Source organism: Portunus trituberculatus, chromosome 8 (assembly GCF_017591435.1).
Source record: "Portunus trituberculatus isolate SZX2019 chromosome 8, ASM1759143v1, whole genome shotgun sequence".
In the NCBI taxonomy this organism is placed as follows: domain Eukaryota; kingdom Metazoa; phylum Arthropoda; class Malacostraca; order Decapoda; family Portunidae; genus Portunus; species Portunus trituberculatus.
The window spans coordinates 3,222,501-3,247,500 of NC_059262.1; the positions used below are offsets into that span (position 1 = coordinate 3,222,501).

At 40.2% G+C, this 25,000-nt stretch overlaps 1 protein-coding gene across 1 annotated transcript in view; it reads left to right on the plus strand.

Annotated features, from left to right (window-relative positions):
• Positions 1 to 13,138: 13,138 nt before the first annotated feature.
• Positions 13,139 to 25,000, plus strand: part of LOC123501138 (mothers against decapentaplegic homolog 4-like) — a 13,113-nt gene continuing 1,251 nt past the window's right edge. Inside the window, 13 exon segments of the mRNA XM_045249721.1 lie at positions 13,139 to 13,285; positions 15,837 to 15,965; positions 16,264 to 16,368; positions 17,516 to 17,690; positions 18,100 to 18,245; positions 19,978 to 20,013; positions 20,620 to 20,713; positions 21,154 to 21,243; positions 21,620 to 21,946; positions 21,949 to 21,981; positions 22,934 to 23,037; positions 23,239 to 23,375; positions 24,653 to 24,821. Coding sequence (XP_045105656.1) covers positions 13,244 to 13,285; positions 15,837 to 15,965; positions 16,264 to 16,368; positions 17,516 to 17,690; positions 18,100 to 18,245; positions 19,978 to 20,013; positions 20,620 to 20,713; positions 21,154 to 21,243; positions 21,620 to 21,946; positions 21,949 to 21,981; positions 22,934 to 23,037; positions 23,239 to 23,375; positions 24,653 to 24,821 — 1,587 coding nt within the window. The 5' untranslated portion in view covers positions 13,139 to 13,243.

A 25,000-nucleotide genomic window follows, 5' to 3' on the forward strand; every position in this document is an offset into this window, starting at 1 on the left:
CTCTCTCTCTCTCTCTCTCTCTCTCTCTCTCTCTCTCTCTCTCTCTCTCTCTCTCTCTCTTGCATTCAAGTTTGAAAAATTATTAAATTATTATTATTATTATTATTATTATTATTATTATTATTATTATTATTATTATTACCATCATCATCATCATCATCATCAGACTTATAGTAACTGATTTTGTTCCTATGGAGTTTGTCACTATCATTTTTTGTATTATTAAGGTTATGACTATTATAAGTTGTGATTTAGTATAAGTTGTGACAGCCTTTTTATAATCATACTGGTGAATCTTCTCAACTTTTCAGTACCACGGCCTTGTTAGAACCTTACCATAATGTTTTGTGCTCCTAATCATGTTTTGTTTTATAATTTCACGTAAACCCTTCATTTTTTTTTTTTTTCCTTTTAATGATTTATCACTCTTACTATAATAAAACTAATATTTTGTGTGATTTGGTATTTTAATTGATCTCAGTGACTGTTCTTAATAATTTTCATAGTTATCCCTATAATTTTGTATCTTTTTGTTGCAGTCTATCTCAGTCACTGTTCTTAATCATTTTCATAGTTACCCCTATAATTTTGTATCATTTGGTTACAATCTCGTCACTGTTCTTGATCATTTTTACCCTTATTCACAGTCTGGCAACAATAGGCTACTTGATTTTACTTTTTTTTTCATTTCTATTTATTTAATTTTTTGATGTGATTAGCGTGGTACTAAAATAAAACTATGATATTTTGTGTAATTCAGGATTATGATTCACTGTTCTTATTATTTACTCTTTCCCCATTCTGACAACAGTATATGATTTGATTTATTTATTTATTTATTATTTTTTTCTTGATTTATTATTATTTATTTATTTATTATTTTTATTATACTGGTACTAAAATAAGACTGATATTTTGTGTAATTGGGGATTATAATTTATTTCACCATCACGTTCTCGATAATTTTTGACTTGCCCCATTCTCACAACATGCTTTTATTTTTGTATATCTTTTGTTGTTGCTGAGATTAACATGGAACTAAAATAAAGCTATGATATTTTGTGTAATTCGCGATTATAACATCTCGAAACTGTTCTCAATAATTTCACTCCTGGCAGTAATAAGTGATTTAATGTGAGGTTACCGTGGTACTGAGAAGGTTGGTTCACTCTTACTATAATAAAACTCTATCGTATTTTGCGTCATTCAGGATTATAACATCTCATCGTCACTGTTCTCACTAATTTTACTCCTATTTCGGCAATAATAGGTGATTTGATAGTGTTTTGTGAGGGATGGGTGGGTTAGCGTGGTACTGACAGGGTTGGTTGGTGTCTGATCCTGCTGGCGTGGTGTTGAGTCGGAGTGAGAGAGGTTCCAGTTTGAGATGATGATGTTAATGCCTTCATGATGTGTCTTTAGGGTTCTCACATTGTTGTTTTCATTGTTTTATTTCCATGTTCTTCATTTTTAATTATTGCTATATTTTGTGTATTGTTCTTTTATTGTCACTGTTTTAGTATTCACTTTGAAAATTGATAGAAGGCTGAATTTTTAAATTTATTTCTAAAGTATTCAATTTTAACCTTTTTGTTATTATTATTATCATCATTATTATTGTTGTCATCATTATTATCTTTACTATTATTGTCACTCGTGTTTCTATACTTTCATCTGTCTAAAAAAATATTTTAAAAGTATGCAAAAATTTTTCGTCTGTATTATCTACCTAAAACTTTTATTTTTCTGAATATAATGATGTCTTACCAGAAGAAAATGTCACTTATTATTTCCATGTATTGAACACGAGAAATTATTATTAGTATTCACAAGGACACTCATTTGATCGTCAGAGAGAGAGAGAGAGAGTACGTTAGTCCGTTTTGAAGCCTCATTGAAGCATTTGTCTCTTCCATTGAAGCCTCGCAGTGGTTCAATTGCTTCAGGTCTCCACACAACACACACACCAATCTACGCTTTCCACTCCACCCACACACCCACACATCAAGGTATTCAGTGAAGGTGGATTGTTAGTGAATGGATAAGTGGATGTTTATTATTTCCCATCATCATCATCATCATTGTCATCTCCGTCTCACTTCTTACTTTCTACCACCTTACTCTCCTCCATGGTGACCTGACCCCCCCCCCTCTCACAACCCAGCCCTTCACTGCCCTCTCATATTAAAAAGTCATTTTCTTTATATTTACAACTTCCTTTCTATTTTCTTAAGGTACTATTTAAAAGACCATTCCTTACTTTTTTTTCCTTTCCAACCATTTCCAGCCTCTATTGGTCTCTTCCCATCTCGTATCTCCCAGCCTCCTTCAGTTCTCTTTTTTAATCTCTCGGCTCAAATCAGCCTTCTCTACTCTTCCATTCTCTTTTAGCAATTCTTATTCCCTCTCTACCTCTTCCCAGCCTCATCCACTTTTTCTCAGCCTTCTTTACTTTCTACCAGTTTCTTTTATCTCTTCTTATTCTCTCCCCAGCCTCTTCCACCTCTTCTTAGCTTTCTACTCTCTCCCAGTCTCTTCTAGCTCTTCTTATTCTCTCTCTGCTTCTTCCCAGCTTCATCCACCTCTTCTCAGCTTTCTCTACTCTCTCCCAGTCTCTTCTAGCTCTTCTTATTCTCTTTCTGCTTCTTCCCAGCTTCATCCACCTCTTCTCAGCTTTCTCTACTCTCTCCCAGTCTCTTCTAGCTCTTCTTATTCTCTCTCTGCTTCTTCCCAGCTTCATCCACCTCTTCTAAGCTTTCTCTACTCTCTCCCAGTCTCTTTTAGCTCCTTATTCCCTCCCTGCCTCTCCCCCGCCTCTTCTCATTTTTCTCTACTCTCTACCAGTCTTTCTCCTAGCTCTTCTCAGCCTTCCCTACTCTTTCTCATCATCTCTGTTCCTCTCAGCTTTTCCCAGATCATTCCAAACTGTCCCAGCTTCTCATTATGGTGCTTATGACACAGACACACACACATACATCCCCCACACACACCTCTGCCTGTGTGCGTTACTGTATGTGTGTGTGTTTATTGATGAGTGATAGATATGTACACTTCCTAAATAGTATGGGTGGTATTCATCAGCGTGTGGGTTTTTAATGGTATAGGTGATCTGCGCCTTGTATTGTACGCTGCTCTCATTGGTGGGGAGGAAAGTGTCGTACGCGGCGTGTGGTTATTGTACACTGGTTTATGAAGGGAAGGAAAGAAAGCTGTTTGTTTACTATATCATTGATTTAAGATGTGTATTGTTGTTACTCGTTAAAGGGAAAGGACTTTATTGTGGTCTGTGGTTTATGATGACTGGACACACACACACACACACACACACACACACACACACACACACACACACCAAAAGGAGAAAGACTTGGGTATTACAGTAAATGGCACACACACACACACACACTAGTTTTTTTTTTTCTCCTTTTACTATTTCACACACACACACACACACACACACACACACACACACACACACGTTTTTTTCTTTCTCCTTTTACAATTTTTTTCCTTGAGTATTAACACAACATACTTTTCATCATATTTCTTTTTCTTTTATTTTATTTCATCGTCTGATTTTAAACACTTTAGGTAGTACAACTTTTTTAGAGATTTTAAGGTCTGTTTTTTTTTTTTTTTTTCTGTATATAATAAGTTGGAGTAAGTATTACCTGTAAGTCAATTTTGCTCACTTATTATTACTCTATATAACCTGTACTTCTTCCTCTATGGTATAATTCAAATTGGAGTTATGTACATATTTTAATTATTTCTTTCTCGGTTCATCTTTACGGCGGAAAATTAGAATGGTGTTGTTTAAGTCGACCTCAGTGAGACTTGTTCATGTATTCTTGCTTGACGTTATTCATTTTCCCGCAATAAATCTGTTGAATACAGGTGGAAGAAACCAATGGAAGTGTGTTTGTTTTCCAGCCTCTTATGGTAATGGTTAGGTTAGGCTTTTCAGTCTTTTGTCTGGTTATGGTATTAGTTAGGTTCATTTATATCATTATTTTATTCTTTTTCACTTTTTTTTTCTTCCTTTTCTCCTTAATAATGTTTTTGTGTTTATATGTATCTCTCTCTCTCTCTCTCTCTCTCTCTCTCTCTCTCTCTCTTCATGGGTAGGAAAATATAAAAGGAAATTAAAAAAACAAGAAAATAATGGTATCGGTTAGGTTATCCAGTCTTTTGTATGGTAATGGTATGGGTTAGGTTATTCAGTCTTTTGTGTTTCGTCTTTTGAAGTACTTATTTACCTATATTTATTTATTTCATATATGCTGATCTACCTTAGTATATCTATTCATATTTTAGGAATTATCTGCTTTTTAATTTCTATTGTTTTGCATATTTTGTGCTCTATATATGATGCTTTATTATTTATTTCACCTTACAGCATTATCGCATTTTGTTTTCCATTTTATTTCTCCTTGTCTTGTTTTCCTTAGCATTCGATAGTTAACCTAGTTATTCTGCCGTATTAATCACATCATCTCTGCTTACACGCATTCTTGCCAAGCCGCCTCTATGGTCCTTGTCAGCCAGCGGTTTCCTTTTCTAGGCCCCTCCCCCCTGCAATGCCATGCACCTCCTGCCGTGACCGCCGTGACTACCTCCCCGCGCGGCGCCCACTGTGACGCGAGTAGTGTGTTGTTCAACTTGTATACCTGCACTGTGTCTGTGTGGCCTTTCATCACTGGCTGTGGCTTGTGAAGGTAATGGAGAAGTATACATTAAGGCAGTATGAGAGGTGTTGTATGGCTGGACGAAAACTGATCACATATATTACTCCGCCTGGTTACGATGTGTAGATAAATGTGCACACGTGTAGTAAGCACATAGGTACATCACACTCAGCAAAAAGGACTGGCCATTAATAGGACTGCTGATAAGACAAAGTGCTATGACGCGTTTTCATATTCATTCTGCTTACTGTTTGGTGATTTTATACAGCTTAAGAAACTTGTGTCAGAGATTAAAATACTGAAGACCGTGGCCATTGATCTTGTGACCTCCATAGACCCATTCTAATGTCAATAAAATGGTCTAATCGCACACAAATCTCAAGGTAAAAATGTGTCCTAGTATTGAAGAGATTAACACCATTATGAAATACCGCCACAGTCAAGGTGTTTTTTTTCACGCACTGCACAATTACTTCTATAACACTGCAATGTGAAGACGCACTGATCTTACAGTCTGGGATACATGGAAGGTGTGTGACGTGCTGGCTTGGCGAGTGGCGAGTGGCGAGAGGCGACCCGAGGGAGAGGCAAGGCCATGCAGTGACGGTCAACCTGGGTGCATATGATTCAATTTTCAAACGAGACTTAGAAATGATGAGGTACTTGGAGGGATACATGTGTGTATAAAAGTAGACATTAGGACAAGATGAATTAGGAAGGACATGTAAGAAGTTATAATTTAGAATGAAATGAAAGCATTACACATATAGATGTATTAAACTCATACGCATTTTGATTGCATTCATCCCTCATATAACAATAATTCAAACCAAACTACCCTCCACATCTAAAACACACCTAATACCCTAACTAATATTTTTTTTTCAGCCATAAAAAAAAAAAAAAAAAATGAAAAAAAATATTAGTAACTGTATTTAATCATTGTAAGCGTGAAAGTACATTAATTTTTCAAAGGCAGTCGGAAGGAAAGATACATGAAGACACAAAAGGCTGTCTGGGTCTGGATCAGCATGGGTCTGGGTCTGCCTGGTCAACGTTCCTTTACTGTCTGGGTCTGGGTCTGGGTCTGGGTCAACGTTCCTTTAGGGCTGATGTGCGTACCCAGTGAACCGAACCAGTTATTTTTGAAATGTTAAGGAGCTTTGAACGAAATATTCTGAGAGAGAGAGAGAGAGAGAGAGAGAGAGAGAGAGAGAGAGAGAGACTTGCAACACTGCCTTAATTGTAGTGAAGTGCATTCTTTCACCCGTCCACCTCCGCCCTGTCTGTCTGTCTGTGCTCTTTCCTGTGATATTTTCCGTCTGTCTATTTTGAATCTGCTTTCTGCCTGCCTGTCTTTCCATCCTTCCTCTGTTTATGATTCCGTCTGTCTGTCTGTCTGTCTGTTATTTTGTACCTAGTATCTTATTTACTTATCTATTATCATTTTTTTTTCTTAAAGCTATCCATATTTTTTCCACCACCACCACCACCACCTCCGCCTCCTTCTCCCACTACGTAAATTTACCTCTCTCTCTCTCTCTCTCTCTCTCTCTCTCTCTCTCTCTCTCTCTCTCTCTCTCTCTCTCTCTCTCTCTCTCAATAACAAAGCTCAATGTTTACTTCAGTCAGACATAAACTGAATAGTAAGGAACACGTAGTAGAAGAAATAGAACCTAATTATTATTATTATTATTATTATTATTATTATTATTATTATCATTATAGTAGTAGTAGTAGTAGTAGTAGTAGTAGTAGTAGTAGTAGTATCATTATCATCATCGTCATCATTATTTTCCTTCATCTTTTTATTATTTTTATCCAGTTTTCTTTGTATTTCATTTGATCTCTTTTATTTCACTTTTCGTCTCTCTCTCTCTCTCTCTCTCTCTCTCTCTCTCTCTCTCTCTCTCTCTCTCTCTCTCTACGATGTGAAGGTCAGAGAGAGAGAGAGAGAGAGAGAGAGAGAGAGAGAGAGAGAGGCATTTCCTGTCCGTTATAGCTTTCTTTCTATCAAGCTTTCTTTTCCTCTTTTCATTTATTTGTTTTTTTGTCTTATTCATTTTTATTATATACATGTTGATATATCTATTTTCATGCTATCTATCTATCTATCTATTTATCTATCTATTTATCTTGATCTATCTTTATCTATCTTTATACCTATTATTGTGTTTGCCTATCCATCCATCTATTTCTTATTTATTATTTCTATTTCTCTTTTTCTTTGCTTTCTTTTCTTCTCTCTTTTTTATTAATCCTTTCGTTCTGTCCTGTCTGTCTTTGTCTGTCTGTCTGTCTGTCTCACTTTCCTTTTCTTTCCAGCTACAAATCTTGATAAAACTCAATGTCCTGTATTTCACGTTTTTCAGTCATGAGTTTCGATGAGTCAGATTGATCCAGAATTGTGACTAATTATTTCACTGTAGGAATTTGAATTGAAGGACGGAAAAGAACAAGGAAAAGCTAAATAGAGAGAGAGAGAGAGAAAAAAAAAAAAATAACGAGACAGGACAGCATTTTTATTATCATCATTATTACGAAATTCTCGCTTAATTCAGAGCAAACAATCTTAAATCTGAAATAAACTCAAATACACTAGAAATTCAGTGCTATTAATAATTTAGCCTTAAAAAAAACGAATTAGTAATATATAAATTATGGTGAACTAACATATGACAGATTGGAAAAAGGAAAAAGGTTGCATTATGTGTATTAAATTAAGTACCATTATCAGAACATTCTATCTTAATTATCATCAAAGAACATAGAGCAATTCTTAATTTAACAAGGAACTCATTATAATTGCGTGTAGGAGCAAGAAATAAAGGAGAAATAGGGAAAAGGAATAGAGGAACGAAAAAAAGAGAAAGAGAACAGCTCAAGAAATATTTTAAATCACATTAATTTCACAGCTTACAGATCCTAAAATAAAATCAACCAACCAAAATTCAACTGGGAAATCACTGCCATTGCTCGCTCCACTTTAGATACAGGAATTAATAGAGAAATAAATGAATAAGTAGAAAAGGGCAAAGAAAGGAACACAGTACAGATCTCAAGTTAATTTTGTATTCGGAACAATTTAATAAGACTTCAGATAATTTAGATATAATGATGAATTCGATACAATTCATTATTTAGTAGCTGGATACGAAATTGAGATAGAAATAAGTAAAAGAAGAAAATGGAAAGGAAAAAAAGAAAACAAGGAGAGAAGGATATCGAGAGGACAGGAAAACGAAGTCTATTGTTATAAAGTAAATCACTTATCGTTATCTGACCACTAATGGCAAGTAAAATAAGAACCAAAAGGCTTTATTTGACCAGTACAGTAGTGGAAATTCTTCACCTTGCTGTTGTAAGAGAAATACAGCTGAAAATTGCAAATAAAAAAGTAAGAAATAAAAGATAAGTAAATAAATAAAGTAAAATAAAATAAATAAATAAATAAATAAAATAAAACAAAATAGAAAAAATAATGAAACCAGATATTAAGGAGAAAGGAAATTAACGACCATGGAATATGATAAATAAAAATAAATAAAAAAAATAGATAAATAGAAAATGAAATAAAATTAAATCCTTCTCTTTGAAAATCTTAAATTGGATCGTGAATATTCCCAATTTCACGAATGACTGAATGAGACAAGTTATCTTAGGCTAGAGTACCTAAGCAATAGATCTGCTAGGAAGGAGAAAAGGGGGAAAAAGGAAATAGGCGTGAGGAGTAGGAGAGGAACCACGAATTACTTACAACCCAAAGAACCTTAAGAACCTCACCAATTCAAGGCCCTGTAAGCAACCTCACATGATCTAGATTTTACAAGGCATTCAATGGAAGCAGTTATTTTAGTGTAGGGGCAGGAATAAATCTAGAAATAGTAAAAAGAAAAGACCGGGCTAGAGAGAGAGTGAGAGGGAAGTATAGGACCACCAAATAGTATTAAAAGCTAAAAATACGCCATTCCTTAACCTTGGAAGCCTTACATTGCACCATTCTTCATCCAAACTTTACGAAGAATTCACTGGAACCATTTATTTAACTGTGGGATGGATAATAAGGCTGAAAATGTTAAAAAGGCGGGACGGGGACGGAGGAGGGAGGGAGGGAAAGAAACATGAAATATGACAATAAACCCCAAACTCATTGAATGATAATGTAGAAACCCTGAAATATCACTATATGTAACCTCATTCTTACGGGGAATTCAGTGGCACCCTTTGTTTTAGCGTGAAATGAGTCATAAGAGCGTAAATGACAAAAAGGGAGGAATAGGAGGGAGGGGAGAGGGAGGAGGGACACGACCACGAAATACTATTATATCCTTAATTACTTCAACTACAAGTCTTTAAACCTCGGTGGATATAACCTAAATTTCACGGTGAATCTAACAGTGCCCTTTATTTCAGCATGGGATGATAGATAAGGGCGTAAATAGCAAAAGGGATAGTCAGGGCTGGGAGAGGCGAGGCGAGCGTCATTTGTCTAATCTTTGTTTTGCTCTAAGTTCACAATTACGAAATTTGTAATAATTGGGTAGCAGTGTGTGTGTGGCGTGCCCCGGCCAGCCTGCCCCACCCCTCTGCCAGTGTGAAGGCTCCCGCCCCCCAAAGGCCCAGATGTGGTGGCAGGGTGAGGCCAAACACCTTGACACTCTCCCAGAACTGTCTTGACACACTCCCTCTCACTCTCATTCACTCTCACTCTCTCTCATTCTCAGGGTTTAAGGGTTTGGGGATACATGTTGACTCTCCCACTGTCACTTCGTCACCCTAGTGGAGGTTTGCGTTGCTAGGGTGTGTGTGTCCAGGGTGCCGCGGGGTGTGGGAGTGTGTGGTGTGTGGTGTGTGCTAACCCACTCTAATCCTCACCCTGGTACACACTCATTCACCCTCGGATAGACAACATCACGTCACACACACATTGTCACACACACACACGCACGCACGCACATACGCAAACACACATACACACACTCATGCTTGTTTGTTTATCTAGGGTGACGAAATACAGGCAGACACTCACCCTAACCTATACGTAAGTTGACTCGCCCTAACACACACACACACACACACACACACACACACACACACACACACACACACACACACACACACACACACACACACACTAACCTAAACATCCACCATCACACAAACACACACACAGCCTAGCCATCTCATGTCACTCTAACACCCTGGTACACTATTGCAGCCTCACCCTGATGGCCCTGTAACACCCTAATACATTGACACCCTCACCCCCCCGCCGCCCTCCCTGCCCAGCCATCATGCGCGCACCCTGAATGCTTCTCTGCACCCTAATATCTAAAGAAAGGTAATGGTTGTCTTGTTTTCATTGTTTTCCTTGTTTTTTTGGGTTTGTTTTGGTTTGTGTTGGATTTGTGACTGTGTTTGCTGTGTTTTATTTATTTATTTTTTTTAGTTGATTTATTTTTTGCTGTTGGTAATGGTTGTATGTTGTTTTTTTCTTTTTTTTTTAATCTTTATTTGTTTGCTTTTATCAATAAGTGTATTTTGTTTTCCTTTTTCTTATTCCGTCATTGTTTTTTATTCATTTATTTTTTTGAGGTAGTTTTTCCTGTGTGTCTTTTCCATGGAGAACAAGGAAAACAAACCATTTTTTTCCTATCTTCTCTTAATCCTAACTTTTTGAAACTTGAACCCTTTATTTATTGTTCCAGCTTCATTACTGATCCAAAGAATTCTGTGTCACCTTTTGTTTATCCCTTGTACTGCTTTGTCAGGCGTCATAACCTGTGTCTCTAAGGAATCCAAATTTAACACCTTTAGTCTTGTTTCGTCAGGAATAACCCTCATCCCCTGCATGCCTCTAGTCGTTCTCCTTTGTAATGGTTCTAATTAACCTGTGTCATTCCTGTAATATGGGGACCAGAACCTGAAGGCATAATGAAAGTGGGGTGTGACCAGCGACAAATATAACTTTAGTACTACTTCAGGAATTGTACTTTTAATACTCCTAAAGATTAATTGTAATAGCCAGTTTGCTTTATTTCTGGCCTGCATGCGTTGTTTTTCCTGACGGGGGTCATAGCTAATTACACATTCACCAATGTCCGCTGGTCCCATTGCTCTCGTGACATCAACAAATCTTTTTACTTTTTCTTCATTAACTTCAACATTCACAGTCTTTGGAGACTTCAGTGTTCATCACCAGCTTATGGCTTTCTTCTCCCTTTACTAACTAGCCTTCAACTTTGCTATCCTCCATGACCTAGAGTAACTGGTGCAACATCCTACTTGTATTCCTGATCATCTTGGAGATACGCCCAACATTCTTGACCTTTTCCTTACCTCTATTCATTCTGCTTATGCTGTTACCCTATCTTTTCCATTGGGTTTCTTTGATCACAATCTCATATGTGTATCTTGTCCTATTTCTCCAATCCCTCCTTAGGATCCCCCAAAGTGGAGGTGCCTATGGTATGTTGCCTCTGCCAGGTGGGGGGACCTGAGGAAGTATTGTGCTGATATTTCTTGGAATAATTATTGCTTCCGTGTCAAAAAATCTGTCTCTGTGTACTGAGTGCATAACAGAGGACCTGATGGGATCCCTCCTATTGTTCTCTGTAACTGTGTATTCGTGCTTGCACCTTGCCTTCTCAAACTCTTCTAGTTCTGTTTATCAACATCTACCTCTCCTTCTTACTGAGAGTTTGCCTACCTTCATCCTGTGCTTTAAGAGGTTGGCTGTTCTAATCCCTCAAACTACTGTCCTATTACTTTAATTTCCTGTCTCTCTAAAGCTATTCAGTCTATCCTTAACACAAACATTCTTAAACATCTGTCCCTTCACAACCTCAGTATGTCCTTCACTTATATATAACCTGAACTGCAAACTTCATATCTCCTCTCTATCTAAAACAGCATTTATGGAGTAACAACATAGTCTAACTTGATGTAACTTAACTTTACCTAACTTCCAATAATCATCAGATATTATTATTATTATTATTATTATTATTATTATTATTATTATTATTATTATTATTATTATTATTATTATGTAGCTAAGGGATAGTGGTCAGGGGTAACAAAGAATTTATAAAAAGGCTCACAGAGGTGTTAATATAGTAGAGAGAGAGAGAGAGAGAGAGAGAGAGAGAGAGAGAGTGCACTTTGGTACAAGAGAAGGTGTAGTAAACTTTATAACCCTTTATCTTAAGAATTTTACAGACAGACAGGGGAAAGTGACTGTTTGGGAGTAGGAAGAGGAGGAGGAGGAGGAGAGAGAGTAAGAGTGAGACAGCTTGGTCAGGAAATAGATAAGGAAGGAGATGATAATAGTGCTTAGGGGGAGAGAAAATGGTGATGATATGTATGTCTTGAGCTGATTGAGGCAGGTGAGGACACACAGACACACAAACACACAGACACAAAGACACACAGACAAAAACATGCTCTATTTTACCTACTACTGCTACTACTACTACTACTGCTGCTACTGCTACTGCTACTGCTACTACTACTACTACTACTACTACTACTACTACTACTACTACTACTACTTTTGAGGCAGACATACATTAAAAAAACATAAATGAAAAATAAGAGTTAATTGAAGAGAGGGAGAGAGAGAGAGAGAGAGAGAGAGAGAGAGAGAGAGAGAGAGAGAGAGAGAGAGAGAATTTATGTTTGAAAGAAAGGAAAGGAAAAGAAAGACATGTTTACATTTGGAGAAACAAAAGCAAATGTTCCGTGCACGCAAACATTCCCCTTCCGTTTAGATAAAGAGAAAATGTAAAAAGAAAACGGAGAGAAGAAAAGACTCCAACCAAACTTGTGTGTGTGTGTGTGTGTGTGTGTGTGTGTGTGTGTGTGTGTGTGTGTGTGTGTGTGTGTGTGTGACAAAGACACACACACACACACACACACACACACACACACACACACACACACACACACACACACACACACACACACACACACACACACACACACCTTGCATATACTGATACACTTTAGAGGTCAGGGTTGAGAGAGAGAGAGAGAGAGAGAGAGAGAGGGGAGATTGGAGTAAGGGAGGTATGTGCTGATCTGTCTCTCTCTCTCTCTCTCTCTCTCTCTCTCTCTCTCTGCCATGGTACAAAAATGATATGACATGTACACTGATATAAGAGAGAGAGAGAGAGAGAGAGAGAGAGAGAGAGAGAGAGAGAGAGAGAGAGAGAGAGGAGGATAAGACAGAGAAGTGAGTAGGGTAAAAAAACACACACACACACACACACACACACACACACACACACACACACACACACACACACACACACACACACACACACACACACACACACACACACACACACACACACACACACACACACACACACACACACACACAATGATAACAAAGATAATAGGAAAACTTAAAGATATACAAAGAGCATAAGTGAAAGCAACACACACACACACACACACACACACACACACACACACACACACACACACACACACACACACACACACACACACACACAGTTTTGTCAGTCATTCCACTCTGTCAGACAGCCATGATGTGTCTACCAACTTTTAACTACCACTTGCATCCAATGGTCTGTAATAGTAGTAGTAGTAGTAGTAGTAGTTGTAGTAGTCAGTCATTTTTAAGTGTGGTTCGTATCATAAATTTCAATACTTTCCTCTCTCTCTCTCTCTCTCTCTCTCTCTCTCTCTCTCTCTCTCTCTCTCTCTCTCTCTCTCTCTCTCTCTCTCTCTCTCTCTCTCTCTCTCTCAATCACCAAGTCGCTCGGTCACCAGGAAAATAATTGGCTACCTTGTTTTTTTCCCGCCAACATCCCCCAATCTGCGAATCAGACGAGGGCACAGTGCGTTTGTGTGTGTTTGGCTCCCGTGTGTTGCAGTGTTTGGCTCTGGAGGAATGGGGGTGGTATGGGGCAAGTGTGTGTGTGTGTGTGTGTGTCAGTGGTCGTGTGGTAAGGTGAAGAGAGGTGTGTTTCTGTGGCTGGGCTGTGTTGGAGTGTGTTACAGTGTGTGTTGTGTGTGTGTGTGTGTGTGTGTGTGTGTTTAGAGGTGGGTTATGTGTGTGTTTTGTGTGTTTGGAAGGAGAGGTGGAGGAGGGATGTGTAGAGAAGAGGGAGAAGGAGGAGGAAGACAGAAATGAAAGAATGGAGAGAAATAGAAAAATGAATGTAACTAAGACAAACACAATCTCAATAAGTGACAAAAAAACAGTGCAAACAAACAGAGAAATCACAAATCACAATGTTACTTTCCTCTTTCTCAAACTTCAAAGTGCTTTTCTTGTGTACTTTTCCTCTCATGGCCTCGCTTCACACTATTGTCTACTTTCACACCCCTATTCCCTCCACCTCCCTGATGCAAAAGTAAATCAGTACAGCATTATCTACTTTCTTCCATCACTATTCACTCCACCTCCCTAATGCAAGAGTTAACCAGTATTCTCAATCATTCATCCTTTCTTTCTTTCTTTCTGGAACTCTTTATACTTTCACCTTTATTCTGTTCACCTCCTTAGTGTATGAGTTAACCAATGTTCTCAATTCATCCCTTTCACTAGTAAACTGTGAAACTCTCTCTCTTTTTCTTGTACTTTCTCTCCCTCCCTAATGCAAGAGTTAACCAGTATTCTCAGTCATTCATCTCTTTCTCTAGTAAACTCTGAAACTCTGTCATTGTTGTACTCTCCCCTCCCTAATGCAAGAGTTAACCAGTGTTCTCAGTCATTCATCTCTTTCACTAGTAAACTCTAAAAATCCCTGTCTTTCTTATACTCTTCTCACCTCTCTAATGCAAGAGTTAACCAATATTCTCAAGCATTCATCTCTTTCACTATTAAACTGTGAAACTCTCTATCATTTTTGTACTTTCTCTTCCCTCCCTAATGCAAGAGTTAACCAATATTGTCAATCATTCATCTCTTTCTCTAGTAAACTGTGGAACTTCCTGCCTGCTTCTGTGACTTAAACTCTTTCAGGAAGGAGGGTTCAAGACATTTCTCTGATTTTGAATACTATTTGTTTCTTTAGGGCACTTCTTTATAGATTTTGTTGCCATTAACTGGTCTACCTCCTACATGAAGGAAATGATGAACCAAACAAAACAGAATTAGACATAAACCAAAACAAATCTAATCTAACCTAACCAAACCAAACCTAACCTAGCATAACCAAAGCAAACCAAACCCAATTAACCCCTAACCAAAGCTAACTGTAACACCCCTTGCTGTATAAGAACCTAACCTAATTAAAAGACTAACAGATAAAAGCACACAACCTAACCTAACTTAAAACCAACTATAACTTAACCTAACTCCACCACTTCTTGCCTCAGATGAACCGAACCGAAAAGACTGTTAGATGAAATCACACAACTTTACCTAACCTCTTAAAAGAACCCTAATCTAAATAAACTAAAAGATCAATAGATAAACACAACTTGACCTAACCTAACCAAAAAACACCAGTAAACATGTGCAACCAAGTATAACCATAACCCATTTTAATCGACCCTAACCTAACTGAATCTAATCTAATTAAATCTAATCTAACCTAACCTAACCCAGCCAAAACCCACACCAACGCAACCCAGCCCAACCCAACCAAGTCCCAACCCAATCCAATCTAACCTAACCTAACCTAACCTAACCTATTCTATCCTATCCTAACCTATCCTTACCTAACCAAAAGACCAACAGATGAAAACACACAACCTAACCTAATCTAACCGAACCTTATTTGATCTAACCTAATTGAATTCAACCTAATCCAACCCACCCCATCCCTACCCCTATCCCAACCCAACCCAACCCTATCCCAACCTTAATCCAATCCAAACTGACTAATCCAATCCCAACCCAACCCAACCCTAATCCAGGTTAATTCAACCTAACCTAACTTAACCTAACTCATCCAAAAGACCAATAGGTAAATGCACACAAGCTTATCTAGCCTAACCTAATTTAAGCTAACCCATCCCAGCCCAGCCCAACCTAACCCAACACATTGTAACCTAACCTAACCTAACCTAACTTATCCTAACCAAAAGACTAATAGCTAAACACACACAACCTGACCTGACCTGACCTAACCTAACCTAACCTAATCGTACGACCCCTTGCCGCAGATGACGAATGCTCCTACCTCTGCGGATGCCTGCCTGAGCATTGTGCACTCCCTCATGTGTCACCGGCAGGGAGGAGAACCAGAGGGATTTTCCAAACGTGCCATTGAAAGTCTCGTCAAAAAACTCAAGGTGTGTGTGTGTGTGTGTGTGTGTGTGTGTGTTTTCTATTTCTTTCTTTCTTTTTTCTTTATTTGTTTATCGATTTCCTTTGGTGTGTGTGTTGTGAGTGTGTTGGTTTCAAGGGTTTTTTTTTGTGTGTGTTTTGTGTGTGTGTGTGTGTGTGTGTGTGTGTGTGTGTGTGTGTGTGTGTGTGTGTTTCATTAGATTGTTTATGAAGTATGATAGAAAGTTTTATTTTGTCATGTCTTATATCCACCATCACCACCACCACCACCACCTTTCCCTCACTTTCTCACCACCACTGCAGGAGAAACGTGATGAACTGGACTCGCTCATCACCGCCATCACCACCAACGGCTCCCACCCCAGCAAGTGTGTCACCATTCAGCGCACTCTGGACGGCCGGCTGCAGGTGAGAAGGGGGTGGGAGAGAGAGAGAGAGAAAGAGAGAGATAGAAAAAGAAAAAGTGAGGTTACCCTAGCAAGTGACAGGGCAAAGATACAGTGGAACCTTTGACTTGGAACACCTCAAACTTGGAACAATTCGGACTTGGAACTAAAATTCAATAGTTTTTACCCTTGAAGTTGGAACAAAATTTGGACTTGGAACAACCTGAAGGTGGCCGAATCTGGCAAATCCTGGTGATGCTGGTGCTGTTGGTGGGAGGTAAACATCAGCTATTCCCACTTTGTTTTGATTCTGCATTCTTACCTTGCTCTTATTCCCAGGTGGGGTTAGTAAGATATTGGACCAGTGCTTCATTTGACCAGTCACTTAGCCGGACAGGATAGTTAAGTAATATTTCTTACAAGTACACTGATCTGGTAACTAACAACAACAATTCTTAATACCTGGTTAAATGACACTCGCCATGAAACTCGCCACCAAAAGGTAATTAAGATTGATTTGACATACTACAACTTACTACAACTTAACTGGGTAAAAATCTGGAGTCTTGGAACAGATTAAAGTTATTTACATATTTCCTATGGGTAAAATTATTTTGGATTTGGAACAATTTGGACATGGAACAACCTTGTGGAATGAATTATGTTTGAAATCTGAGGGTTCACTGTACCTAACCTAAGCTAATGCTATCATACAATCCTTCAGTGGTGTCCTGTGGTGCCCTAATGTTGCCCTGTGTGTCTTAGCAGAGGGCAGTGGGCAAGAATGTTAACCAAACCCAACATAATGCTATCACACAATCCTTCAATGCTCTCCTAGTGGTGTTCTGGAGTGCTTTAATGTTACCTTGTGTTCAATTAACCTTTTCAATACCATGACGCATCTCCACATTCATTCTACTTACTATTTGATGATTTTATACAGCTTCAGAATCTTATGTGGGGATTAAAATGGTGAAGACTCTGGCCATTAATCTTGTGACCTCCATAGACCCTGCTAATGTAAATAAAATCATCAAATCATGCCCAAAATTCAGGATAAAAAAGCATTCTAGTACTGAAGGAGTTAACCTAACCTAACCTAACCTCAAGCTATTAGTGGTGTCCTAGTGTTCTATGGTGGCCTGATGTTGCCTTGTGTGTGCCTGCAGGTGGCGGGGCGCAAGGGGTTCCCTCACGTGATCTACGCACGAATCTGGCGGTGGCCGGACTTGCACAAGAACGAGCTGAAGCATGTGAAGTACTGTCAGTTTGCCTTCGACCTCAAGTGTGACTCGGTGTGCGTCAACCCCTACCACTATGAGCGTGTCGTGTCCCCGGGCATTGGTAAGGACCCCGTGCTGCCTCACTCACTCACTCACTCACTCACTCACTCACTCACTCACATGCTGGTAGATGGTAAAAGAGAGAGGGAGATTGGTGGGGTAAAAATGTTTATATTAATTTGAGATTTCTTGATACATACACACAGATTCATAGAGAGAGAGAGAGAGAGAGAGATGTATTTATTTATCTACAGATTTGACACACACACACACACACACACACACACACACACACACACACACACACACACACACACACACACACACACACACACACACAGATTTTGTTTTTCTTTCTCTATTTTTTCTTATCTTTTTAATAACACATATAGAGACCTATCATACCACCACCACCACCACCACCACCACCACCACACAGGCAGTAACCAAGGCTTTCTCCGTCCCCAAAGCAGACTTGACGGGACTCAGCTTGCATATGGAGTGTGAGGTGAGTGGGGGCAGCAGCTCAGGGCCTCAGGATGCCTCGGTTGGCCCTGGACCCTCCGGCATTTCAGGGCTGTCCAGTTCCCAGCCCAGTGCCAACTCCCCAGCCCAGGTTAGTTGTTTGTGTGTTTGGGTGAGTGTTTGTGTGTGTTTGGATGTGTGTTTTGGGTGTGTGTTTTGGTGTGTATTTGGGTGTGTGTTTTGGGTGTATGTGTGTTTTGGGTGAGTGTATGTGTGTTTGGGTGTGTGTTTTGGGTGTATGTGTGTATTTGGGTGTGTTTGGGTGTGTGTGTTTTGGGTGAGTGTGTGTGTTTGTGTGTTTTGGGTGTATGTGTGTTTTGGGTGTGTGTGTATTTGAGTAAGTGTTGTGTTTTGGGTGTGTGTTTGTGTTTTGGGTGAGTGTTTGTGCATGTTTGAGTGTGTGTATGTGTGTATGTGGGTGACTGTATGTGTGGTTTGAGTAAGTGTGTATTTTGAATGAATGTGCATTTTGGGTGTGTGTATGTGTGTTTTGGGTGAGCATCTGAGTGTTGTGTTTTGTGGAGTGTCGAGTATTGTTTTCAGAGTGTCACGGTGAGACTTGAAAACTTGAGAAACATTTTATCATCCCTTATAATATATACATTTAATTACAACTGAAGTGTGTATGTGTGTTTTTGTAGTCTAAGTTATGTATTTAGGCTTCCATGGGTGTCTTGGTGGGTGTAGTGATGGGCTAGGGGCTCCAATTGAAGTTAGGTTTGTGTTTAGGAGTATTCTCTCTTTTAAGGAAGTTTCTATGGGTGTCTATGGGTGTAGTGATAGTTTAAGAGCCATTTATCCCTTCCTTTCATGGGTTTTCTAGAAGTTTTTGGCTTTTAGGAGTGTTTTGATGGGTCTAGTGATAGTTTGGGGACTTCAGTTTAAGTTACGTTTTTGGTTAGTGGTCTTGTCCCTTCCTTGATGGGTCTAGTGATGGTTTAGGGACTCTAGTTTAAGTTACGTTTCTGGTTAGTGGTCTTGTCTCTTCCTTTCATGGGTATTGAGGGAGTTATGGGGTTTTTATGGGTGTCTGTGGGTGTACTGATGGGTTAAGGACTTCAGTTTAAATTATGTTTGTGTTTAGTGATCTTCTCTTCTCCTTTCATGGGTTTTTGAGAGAGTTATTGGGTTTCTGTGTGTCTGTGGGTGTAATAATGGGTTAGTGTGGTCTTCATCCCTCTTTTCATGGGTTATCTGAGAGTTAATGGGTTTCTGTAGGTGTCTGTAGGTGTAATAATGGGTTAGTGTGGTCTGTCTCCTCCTTTCATGGGTTATCTGGGAATTAATGGGTTTCTGTGTGTGTGTGTGTGGGTGTAATAATGGGTTAGTGTGGTCTTCCCTCTTTCCATGGGGTTTCCTGGTTATTGTGGTGCTTTCATGGGTGTGTGTGGTTGTGATTGTTCATTATTGCTGTGTGCTGTGTTCCCTCCCTTCCTCCTTCCCTCTCTCCTTCCTTCCTTCCTTCTCTCTCCTGCCTACCTTTTCTTCCGATTTCCCTTCTCTCCCTCTCCTCTCCCTTTTTCCTTCCTTCCTTCCTTCCTTCCTTCCTTCCTTCCTTCCCTCTCTCTCCCTTCCTCCTTGCCTCTTCTCCCAATCTTTCCCTCCCTCTCCTCTGCTCTCCTCTCCTCTCCTCTCCTCTCCTCTCCTCTCATTTCCTTTTCTTCCCTTCCCTTTTCTTCCTTCCTTTCCTCCCTCCCTCCCTCCCTCCTTATCATAAGTCACAGTGGAGCAAGATGGGTATGGTGTGTGACCTAATCTGACCTCTGACCCAACCTCTCTTGACCTCCTGACCTAATTTGACCTTATCTAATGTACTTTATCAGCCAGCTGGACCTCAGGCTAGCCCAACATCCTCACAGGTGGGACTAGTGTGTGTGTGTGTGTGTGTTTACTTTTACTTTTCTTTTCTTTTTTTTCATTTTACAGGTTGAATTTGTTGTAAGTTCATTGTTTTTTTTATAAAGGATGTTTTTTCATGTGTGTGTGTGTGTGTGTGTGTGTGTGGTATCTAGTTCTCCTTTGTTTCTTTCTCTTTGTTCTTTATTGTGTGTGTGTGTGTGTGTGTGTGTGTGTGTGTGTGTGTGTGTGGGTGTGGGTGGGTGTAGCCTACAGGGACAAAACCACTTGCACAACCTTGTTTGTATATATGTGTGTGTTTATTCAGTCGTATCATTAATTGATGCACACACACACACACACACACACACACACACACACACACACGTGCAACATTTCAGCTAGTAATTTAAACACAAGCACATCTGTCAACACCAAAAACACACACACACAGTTAAAACAAACTCACATACATCTGTTAACATGATACACACACACACACACACACACACACACACACACACACACACACACACACACACACACACACACACACACACACACACACACACACACACACACACACACACACACACACACACACACTCTACAAGTGCGTTTCATTGCAGAGTGGCTCAATGCACCAGACAGTTTCCGCCTCAGCGCAGACTATACACCCCATGTCCCACCAGCCCACCTCCTACTCCCTCCTCTCCCCCACAGGTAACTATCACCTCCCTGGTCACTGCTAGCTTGGCCCGGGCTGGTTGGTTGGTCTGCTACAGTAAGATGGTCTGAAACTTGTATCTTTCCACCAGCAGGTTGCTAAGTGTGTGTGTGTGTGTGTGTGTGTGTGTGTGTTAGGTGCGTATATTTGTGTGCTTTGAATAAGTGAAAGATGGGGAGTATAAAGGAGGGTGTGTGTGTGTGTGTGTGTGTGTTTGTGTGGAGGAGTGGAGTTAGAGGGGAATGAGATAAAGAAGGGGAGGAAGAAGACTGATGATGGTTAGAAGAATAGGAACAAGTAGATGACAAATGATGAATAAGAAAAGTGATAATAAAAGAAATAAGTAAAGTTAGAAATTTGTATGGTATTATTGTATATGTGTGTGTGTGTGTGTGTGTGTGTTTGGTTTTGATGTTTGTGTGTATGTGTGTTTCAGACAGCACCTCCAGCCACATGTCTCAGGGCCTTCAGTCACCCACGGCCTCTACACCAGGAAGTCAGACATTCTTCACCGACTCCGTGCCGTGTAAGTATAACCAACACACACACACACACACACACACACACACACACACTTCTTAGTACATACTTGGATATACTTTGTTCTTGTTCTTGTTGTTCTTTTCTTGTTTTTTGTTTTTTTATTGATTTCCTTTTTTTTTTTTTTTTCATCTTTGTATTTCTATATTTTCTCCATTTCTTTTCTTTTCTTTCTTTCTTTCCTTGTTTTCCTTTCTTTTTCTTTGTCTTCTTGTTCTCTACTTCATCATCTTTACACACACACACACACACACACACACACACACACACACACACACACACACACACACACACACACACACACACACACCACCACCACCACCACCACCACCTACCACTAATCATACCCTCATTCCCAACAGCCGCCAGCCTCACGCAGCCTCACCCAGCACAGCAGCCACCACCACCACCACCACCTCAACAGTCACCGCAGCAGCAACAGCAAATACAACAACAACAACAGCAACAAAATGGCTTTACCGTGTTGGGGGCTGGCAGCGGCGGTAGCACTGGGGGAGGAGGGGGAGGGGTGCAAGCTGTGGGGTCACCGTTTAGCCAGGGGGGGCCAGGGAGTGTACCCACAGCCTCCCCGTCCCCACAGCAGAACCCCTTGCCCCCACCCCACCCTGTGTCATCCCACTCCATGTCGCAGCCTAACTGGAGTGGCCACAATACTCTGTCATACACCCCACCATGATGGGAGACAGACAGAACCATAATTACTGTAAGTTGAGGGCAGTTCTATCTGGGGAAGTGTTCTGGGGAGGTACAGGTTGAATCTCCTAAATCAGACAACTGGTGTGATTCCAGAAAATATGTAGCGGATTACAGGTGGTCTTTAAATAATCGCCTTAAAATATCCTGCATAGGGAGGCGATGGTTTAGCGGATAAGGTGGTGAGCATAGGATCGGGCAGACGTCCATGCATAGGTTCGAATCCCACCACATACTGCCTTGAAACTTTGCCATTTGTGCAGTGGTTTAAAGTTACCTACATGTCACCATGATACCCACGTTGTAAGTGGTTACACCAAAGATGCAATTGGGTGGTGATATGGATACCACTAATAAGTAAAACTGCCTGTGCCACTAATGGGGGGAAGCTGAACAGTGCTTCCTATACATACTCTTTAAGTAGACCTACAGGCGCTATAGGCCAGAACATGTTTTAGGGCTGGGAAGTGTTCTGGGGGTGACGTCAAGGGAGAATATGGGTTCTTGTGGGTTTGGGGTTGTGGAGGGGTTTTGACAGTATGTAGTTGAGGTTCTGAATGGGGAATGGGTCTTTTGGGGGTTCTTGGGGATGTTCTAGGGCTGGGAAGTATTTTGGGGATGACGTCAAGGAAGAATATGGGTTCTTGTGTATTTGGGGTTGTGGAGGGGTTTTGACAGTATCTAGTTTGGGTTCTAAATGGAGAATGGGTCTTTTTTTGGGGGGGTTCTAGTTCTGGGAAAGTGTTCTGGGTTTTGCTAATGGTGTAATGGTGGAGAATATGGGGTTGTAATGGGGGCTCTGGTGGTGTGAGGTACTGTTTGGCATGTCTGATTAAAAAATGTAAGTTTTTTTGGGGAGTTTCTGGGGCTTAGAATGGGTTGTGGTGGGGTTGAATGGGTGTGGTGTTCGTTCTTCCTTTGTGTTCCCCTATGTGTGCCTCTCAGCCTGGCGTCCTCCACAGGGGAGCCACCGCCCATGATGCAGGACGTCCCCATTGTGCCCCTCTCCTCCCAGCCTGGTCCGGAGTTCTGGTGTTCTATCGCATACTTCGAATTGGACACTCAGGTCAGAGAGAGAGAGAGAGAGAGAGAGAGAGAGAGAGAGAGAGAGAGAGAGAGAGAGAGGCAAGAAAAAACTAAACAAACAAGATATGATAGGAAAAAAAAAATATGAGACACACACACACACACACACACACACACACACACACACACACACACACACACACACACCTTGACCTCCCCTGACCCACCTTTGACCCAGCAGGTAGGGGAGACATTCAAGGTGCCATCAAGCTGCCCCTCCGTCACTGTGGATGGCTATGTGGACCCTTCAGGAGGCAACCGTTTCTGTCTCGGCGCCCTCAGCAATGTCCACCGCACTGAGCAGAGTGAGAGGGCAAGGTGAGAGAGAGAGAGAGAGAGGCTGAGAGTGAGTTCGCGTTTTTTTTTATCTCTTAAACTCTCTCTTGTTTCCTTGCACTGAGGTGAGACAAAGAGCAAGGTGAAAGAGAGAGAGAGAGTTATGGTGTTTTCTTTCTTTTAAACTTCTTTGTCTTATTTCTTTGCACTGAGGAGAGACAAAGAACAGGGTGTGTGTGTGTGTGTGTGAGAGAGAGAGAGAGAGAGAGAGAGAGAGAGAGAGAGAGAGAGAGAGAGAGAGAGAGAGAGAGAGAGAGACTGAAAGAAACTCAAAAAGCCTACCAAACCATCAGTAGAACCACAAACCACCCAAATAACATCAATGAGATCTTACCAAACCATCACTCGAACCACAAAAATATCCTTAGAAACCCAAATAAATATGAGATCTTACCAAAACATCACTGGAACCACAAAAACACCCTTAGAAATGCAAGTAACACCCATGAGATCTTACCAACCATCACTACAACCACAAAAATACCCTTAGACACCCAAATAACACTCCCTGATTCCCCACCAACCCATTACTAGAACCACGATAAATAACAACCATGAGACTAACAAACCATCATTAGAACCACAAAAACACCCTTAAAAGCACAAATAATTTCCATGAGACCTTACCAAACCATCAGTAGAACCACAAAACACCTTTAAAAACTCAAATAACACTCACTAGACCTTGCCAGACATCAAAACAAGACATTCAAGGCTGTAAAGAAATTATGCTAAACTTTAATTCACTTCCTTCAAGACATCAAAACCACTATTGAATATATATACTGAGCTCTCTGTAGCTTCCTTCCACAGACGTTTACAAACACCACAAAACTCAGACTTATCCTTCTTCATTTCTTTTCACAGACATTAAAAAACACTGGAGAAATTATGCTGAACTCTCCTTCATTTCCTTCCACAGGCATAAAAAATATCAGTGAATATATACTAAACTTTTCTTAGCTTTTGACAGACATTGTAAAACATTAGACATTCAGTACTGGGGCACATTATTACCATGAGTTTTGGACATTATTACCATGAGTTTTGGGTGTGATTAGATGATTTTGTTCACATTAAAAAGGGTCTATGGAGATGAGAAGATTAATGGCCAGAGTCCTCACTATTTCAATCTCCCTTACAAATTTCTGAAGTTGTAAATCACTAAAAAACTCATACTTACCCACCTTCACATCCTTCTACAGACATCAAAGGTACCACTGAATATATACTAAACTCTCTTTCACTTCTATCCCCAGGCTGCACATAGGGAAAGGCGTTCAGCTGGACCTGCGAGGGGAGGGGGATGTGTGGCTGCGGTGCCTCAGTGACCACAGTGTGTTTGTGCAGAGCTACTACCTGGACAGAGAGGCGGGCAGGTCTCCAGGCGATGTGGTGCACAAGATTTACCCGTGTGCCTGTATTAAGGTGTGTTGGGGTGTTTTTGTTAGGTTAGGGAAGCAAGCTTAGTATTAAGGTATGTGGAGGTGTTTGTCTAGGTTAGGTTAGGTTAGGGAACTATTGGGATATATAGAGAAGCAAGAGTAAGCATCAAAGTGTGTGTGTTGGGGTGTTTGTGTTGTTAGGTTAGGGAAGCAAGGTGAGTA